The sequence below is a fragment of the Parasteatoda tepidariorum genome, chromosome 7, assembly GCF_982258835.1.
Source record: "Parasteatoda tepidariorum strain Cologne lab strain chromosome 7, Ptep-v5.0, whole genome shotgun sequence".
Taxonomy (NCBI): Eukaryota; Metazoa; Arthropoda; class Arachnida; order Araneae; family Theridiidae; genus Parasteatoda; species Parasteatoda tepidariorum.
Window position 1 is genome coordinate 24,419,434 of NC_141761.1, and position 6,387 is coordinate 24,425,820.

The window sequence follows — 6,387 nt, forward strand, 5'->3', positions numbered from 1 at the left end:
TGAAACAAACAAATTATCTTATAAGCATTTCACAAAACCATTTAATTTATTAATAATAATGATGAGATAGTAAACATTAGCATAATTAATAACAGAAAAATACTGTAAACAAAACTTTTTCGAGATTAAACAATCTTTTTGCTGGATATATTTTGCCAAAAATGTGTTTGAAATGTATTACAATATTATAAAAAACTTATATTTTGGAAAAGATGTACGCTTATTTGTTAAATAATTTCATTAGATAGAGGGCAGTATTATTAATAAACTTGGAAGAAATAAGTTAAAGAACGGATATGAGCTGAAACTTGTTCGAAAATAACGCGGGATGAAACAAAATTTTAAAAATTAAATGCATAACAAATAAGAAGTATAAAAATCATGTATCTAGTCTTTAAGAGATAAGGTTAATACTTAAAAAAAGCGAAATATATTTCAAGTTAAAAACACTATATTGTATAGTTATTACAATAACAATTTCTATCAAAAAAATTTACGCTATTTTATTCTTAAAAATTTTTTATGATTGTTTAACAAATGGTACACTTTTACATAAAGAACAAACCAACTTAAATCGGGCAAAAACTATTTTTAACGATACACAGGAATCAGTTGTGACCTCCATTTTTCAAAATATGACTATATATTGATAAAGAAGGGTATTTTGGTAATAGTATTTGCATTTTTATTCTAGGAATGGCCGGAGAATTAGATAATTGGCTGAATGGATTGTTGGGTGGTCTCTTAGGTGGAGGTTGGGGAGGCGGTGGAGGGGTGAGTGGTGGTGATTTAAAGGAACTCTTAAGTGAATTAGATAAATCATGCGATGCGACTGGCGATGATAGTTCCAATGAAATGATGAATCTGGGTGACATGATGAGTAAAGAAGATTCTAAAAAGGAAAAGGGCAAAGGTGGATCAGGAAAGAAGAAAGGTGGAAGTGACTCAGGGAAAGAAAAAATGGGTGGAGATGACGGGGGGAAAAAGAAAATGAAAAAGGATGACTCGGGACAAAAGAAAATGAAAAAGGATGACTCGGAAAAAAAGAAAATGGGTAAAGATGACTCAGGAAAAAAGAAAATGAGTGGAGATGACTCAGGAAAAAAGAAAATGGGTGGAGGAGACTCAGGAATGATGATGGGTGGAGGAGACTCAGGAATGATGATGGGTGGAGGAGACTCAGGAATGATGATGGGTGGAGGAGACTCAGGTAGTTCTGGTGGAACAATTAACTGTGGTAAGACATATCAGAAGCATATTATTCATTTTTATAGAATGCTATTATGATCATTAATGGAAATGGCACTTTGTAATTGGAAATTAAAATTCGGTCCATAATATGTATTGTAATAACGTAAAATTGACTAAATGATGCTGAATCTACCATATTCATATATAGTGAAAATTCATTTGTGAAGAAATTTTTTCGTCATTTGAGTCTGCTCAATTATCTTAACGAGCAGTTGCAACTTTCAATAAAACTATAAATATAGAATCTGTGCTTACCCTAAACCTGATTTTGGAGTAGGATCTGGTTATTTTCCTAAACAGCAAAGTGAAGGTCTTTTGTCATTGAATGTTCTTTTTGATTGAAAAAAAATAAGATTTCTGTCTACATCTATTCGATTGACAAGCAGTTAGAAATCATTAACAACTAAAATTATTTAAGCATCATTGTCCTTAATAATAAGAGGATTTTTTAAGTTTTTTTTTTCTAGTGGAAAAAACACTTTTCTTCTTTTAATTTAGCATTTTGGTACCAAATTTATTTTTTCACTTCAATTTGTGCCTATAACCAAATTTAGTCAAGCGTCAATGGTGTGAATAACGATATGGCAATTTCTTACGGTTTATGTAAACAACTAAGTAACTTTTCTTTATTAACTTATCATTTTAATAAATTTTTTTTTGATATTTCAATTTGTACCTATTACCATCGTTTGTAACTTTCAAAAATAATTAGTAACTACACGAATATTTTTTTAGTCATTTTTTGAAAGAACGAACTAATAACGGTGCTTATTTTGGAAGTACTATTATTGACTATTACTATTATAGTACTATCGCCATACTATTATTGACGCCAGTAATCTATACATAATAATAAACGCGGCTGTGTGTGTGTGTGTCTGTAATCACAATATATCGCCCCAGAAGCCTCGCCCGGGCACGAAACTCGGCCCATAATTGTGTTTTCACATAATGAAGAAGTGTTTTTTTTCTTTTTCAAAAATTTTGATTAGTTATTTAGTTATCAGTCATTTTGTAAGTCTATGCTTTTCGTCTGCTGTTTCGTCTTCAAAGAGCCATATTCAATAAATTATTAAAAAATGCATATACTTTTCCCCACTCTTATAAATGTATGCTAATGCGAACCTCACAATTGAAATATTAATTTTCGACAACTTAAACCAATAATATACGAAGGAATTAATAATTTAATTGTAAAGTTCGCATTAGTTTACATTTATTAAAGTGGAGAAAAGTTTAACTTTCGTATTAAAAATGTGGCAACATATTCGATACGTAAATAGAACGCTTCGCTTTGATATATTTGTCGCTGTTCATAATTGTTATAATAAGTTTTTCTTCTTCTTTCCACGCTCTATTTTTTTTTCTGAAGCGAAGACGATAATTTTTATAGCGATATTGTAGTACTTTGTACAACTAAAAATTCTTTTCACAACACTTTAAAAATATTTACTTTATTTTCTTTATATATACAGAGAACAGTCGGCAAAGAATTCGATTAGGTTGAAAAACATTTCGCTAAAAAGGAACGAATTCCAAAAGAAAAAATAAACAACTTAAAGAATAAAAATGCTGATGCCAGCCAATTTTTTGAAAGTTAACTTAGAAATAACAAACCAAACAATGTTAAATAACAAACCAAACTATATTAACAAAATGACGTAGAAAGCGCAACTAGATCAAAATTATACAAGCACAACTAGATCAAATTATAATACCTGAGTGCTTGACGTAACAGATATAGAAATAGAATTTGATACCATAAAAAATTATATAGAAATAGAAATTGATACCATAAAAAATTTATTCGTTTTCGTGTTCTTTTCATGTATTTAGCATTTTAGTTTTTTTTTTCTTAAGCGTTGTAGCTATATAATTTCAAACATCCTCAAGAGCTATAATACATTTGCAGCAGAACTGGATATGAAGACAAAATTGCTGGACAGGAACACTTTAATTGTCCACTAATCTTCAGATTTCCTGCTATGTTTTAAAAAACTTTATTTGTGAAAACCTTCAGCGTGGCGGACAGCTGGCCGCCTTAGGCGGCTAGTATTTAAATAAATGTGGCATTTAATACTTTCTGGTATTGACGGTATAAGTACTGTGGTAATGAAAACCTATTATACCAAGATGCATAATATTGCAGTAGAAGTACTAACGTAGCCAAATGAAATATAATTGACAGAAACTGATTGTAACCAAAATTGTAGAAACTGATTGAATAAGTAACATTTTCTCAGTTATTGCCCTATACATTATAGCTCTTAAATTACTTTATTTTCAAATTGCCGCGCATAAGACTGTGGCAAAAGTTTATGGTAAATATCCATATTTTTTAGAGATAACTTTAAATTTTTTAGTGGTTTATTTAATATATTTTAATTTAATCCCGTTGTATATTAATTTTTTTTAATAAATATATATTTTTTATATTTTCAGGCGATTCAAACAGAGGAGGTTTACTTGGTAATATTGTCATTCTTGGAAGTGATAGCTCACAAGATTGTGGATAAACTTAAAATTGAAAAACTTCACTCTTGAATTGAAAAACAAAAGAAATATTTATTAATAAAATTGAAAAAAAAATTATTTATTCATGTATTAGAGAAATACACGCATTTTATCATGTATTATATAACGAACAAGTATTGCATTTTGTATTAGATTATATATAAACATATTTTGTATTAGATGATATATAAACATAGCACACAATTATTATTATCATTATTTACTTATTTATTTATTTTTGAGTGGATATATTTTTTAGAGACAGGTAAATTTGAACTTAGTATACGCATTTTAGTGAAAGGTAAAATTCATTCAAAATATTTTTATAAAAAAATTTTTTTTTGGGTTACAGAATGATTTATTACTGAAAGAAAAAAAATTTACATTTCATCATTGTTTTATAGTTTTGTATCAAAGTAATATTATTAGAAAAACTATTACGAGAAGCACTTTAAATAATGCTGGCTGAATTAAAAACTTTAATATTACATAAATTAACAAAATATCTGAAGAGAAATTCTGAAAACTCTGAGGAGAAAAAAAAAATACTTCCAATCTTAATACTTAATACTAGATTTAAAGAAATATGTTTTTCTTTATTTTCTCCATAGCAGAGAAAGATTAATTTAATGCAATAAAACTATTACTATCTGCAATGTCAGTAAATAAAAATAATTCACTAATATTATTATAATAATTGATTTTTTGATAAAAGTTATTCGCGCTTTTTTTTTGAAGTACTTTGTACCGGCCCCAAAAATGTACTGGTACATTGTATAAATTGCAAAAATAAAAGCTTAGAAATGAAAGTTAGAGAATGTAAATTGGAAATCAAAAAGGTGTTCCAATCTAACTTGAATACATAATGATGAAACATTTGATAAAAGAAATGTCAAAATTTAATATACATTAGGTGTCGTAGATGAATTTTTAAGTAGGACAGGAATGTTATCAACATTAGACTAATCGTAATTGATTAAGGCGAGTCAAAAATTCGAGCAAAAGTAGTTTAAATCTTTTTTTAATAATCTTTCTTCAACTGACACAATTTCCTCGAGTGAACATAAAAGGTTTTGTTGTCTTAAATCATGCTTTCTTTGCAAAATGTTTGTCAGGTTTCGACAACGTTTATCTCTTTGCCAAGTTTGTATATTATTTTACGAATTATTTTGTATATTATTTTACTGATGTGCACATTATCTTACTTCACTAGGATGCTTCAACTCTTGCTATTCAACTCACCAATCCCCGTGGTTGCCTCTCAAGCATAACTACTGTTTTTATTTCTTAAAAATTGAATTTTTTTAAAAATATTTTTTTGTTTATAATTTATGTAAAATATAATTATTATTAAAGATATATAAAAACAAGATATATAAAGATAAATAAGATTATAAGTTTTTTTTTAATATAACTAAAATTAAACTATCATTACAACAAAAGAAAGGGAACTATTACTTAGATTTAAAGAACAATCAACTGAACTTGAAAAATCTGTGACATAATAATAAATAATAAATGAGAAGTAATGTTACTTGTGTTAGAAATATGTATCGATATATAACTTGTTAACAATATATATCGATGCATAACTTGTTAACAATATATATCGATATGTAACTTGTTAATAATATATATCGATACATAACTTGTTAACAATATATTACTTGAGCAAAAAAAAAAAAAAAAAAAAAAAAAAAAACGTGAATAAAGCACAAATCTAAGTACATAAATTTACATATTTTGTTTTAGTCTACTTAGCACTAAGTATTACCTCTTTCGTTTGTTGAATATATAATTTGTTACCAATATGTAGCAGTTTAAATTGGAAATAGTTTTTGTATTTTTTTAATCCTTTTATTTATAAAACTTTTATTATAATTGTTAAGATTGCCTTTAATCTTATTTTTTAAAATTTAATTTATTCATTTTGTTTTGTTTTGACATCAAGTGAAGTACGAGTTTGTTAATTGGAGATCATGGGGCAGAGAAGTTTTACTATAACAATAAAAACAAATTATTTTAGTAATAAAAGCAATTATATGAAGCAAAGTAGTGAACAATGCACTTAAAATTTCAATGGCTTTCGAATAAATTCGTATTTTGAAGGAGAAAAAAACTCGTGATAAGTTAATAATATAAAATGGCCTTTTTCAAAATGTCAAATTTCAACTAGTTGCATTAAAGCGGACAACTTGTCAGCAAAATTGATACTTTTTACAAACAAATTTTATCAGTTGGTCATTCTCGAACTAATAATCGAATCTTAGTTTTTTTTATTCCATTGTACTCCTGGTATATTTTTCTCCACGTCTTTGTAACTTTAAGCCTATAGAGTTTGCGCAAAACAAAATGTAACATAAAGCAACAAAAAGCTACCTAATAACTCGCTAAAAAGCAAGTGAAATTGCAATATCTTTCGAACGAATTAAAATTTCTTATAAATAATTAAATAAATAAATAAAAAAAAGCTTTTATTAAATTCATAAACAAAACTGACCCTTTTATCACGCTAAATTAATATCAACTCTATAGTTGCATTCCTGTGGCCTGTAGATCGCATCACATGGTATTTTTTTGTAACAATTTTAACAGGCCGAAGAAGGGTGGTAATAAGGCAGA

At 27.3% G+C, this 6,387-nt stretch overlaps 1 protein-coding gene across 1 annotated transcript; it reads left to right on the forward strand.

The window, feature by feature from the left end:
- The first annotated feature begins 681 nt into the window (after positions 1–681).
- LOC107451526 (uncharacterized) lies at positions 682–3,981 on the forward strand. Its single transcript, XM_087167500.1, has 2 exons — positions 682–1,237; positions 3,694–3,981. Exons 1-2 carry the CDS (start codon positions 697–699, stop codon positions 3,765–3,767), a joined length of 615 nt encoding a protein of 204 aa, XP_087023626.1. The 5' UTR covers positions 682–696; the 3' UTR covers positions 3,768–3,981.
- Positions 3,982–6,387: the final 2,406 nt, after the last annotated feature.

Coding starts and splice junctions, on each gene's coding strand:
- LOC107451526 (XM_087167500.1), top strand. CDS start 697: ATGGCCGGAGAATTAGATAATTGGCTGAATGGATTGTTGGGTGGTCTC. Junction 1,238..3,693: donor TGGTGGAACAATTAACTGTG/GTAAGACATATC, acceptor TTATATTTTCAG/GCGATTCAAACAGAGGAGGT.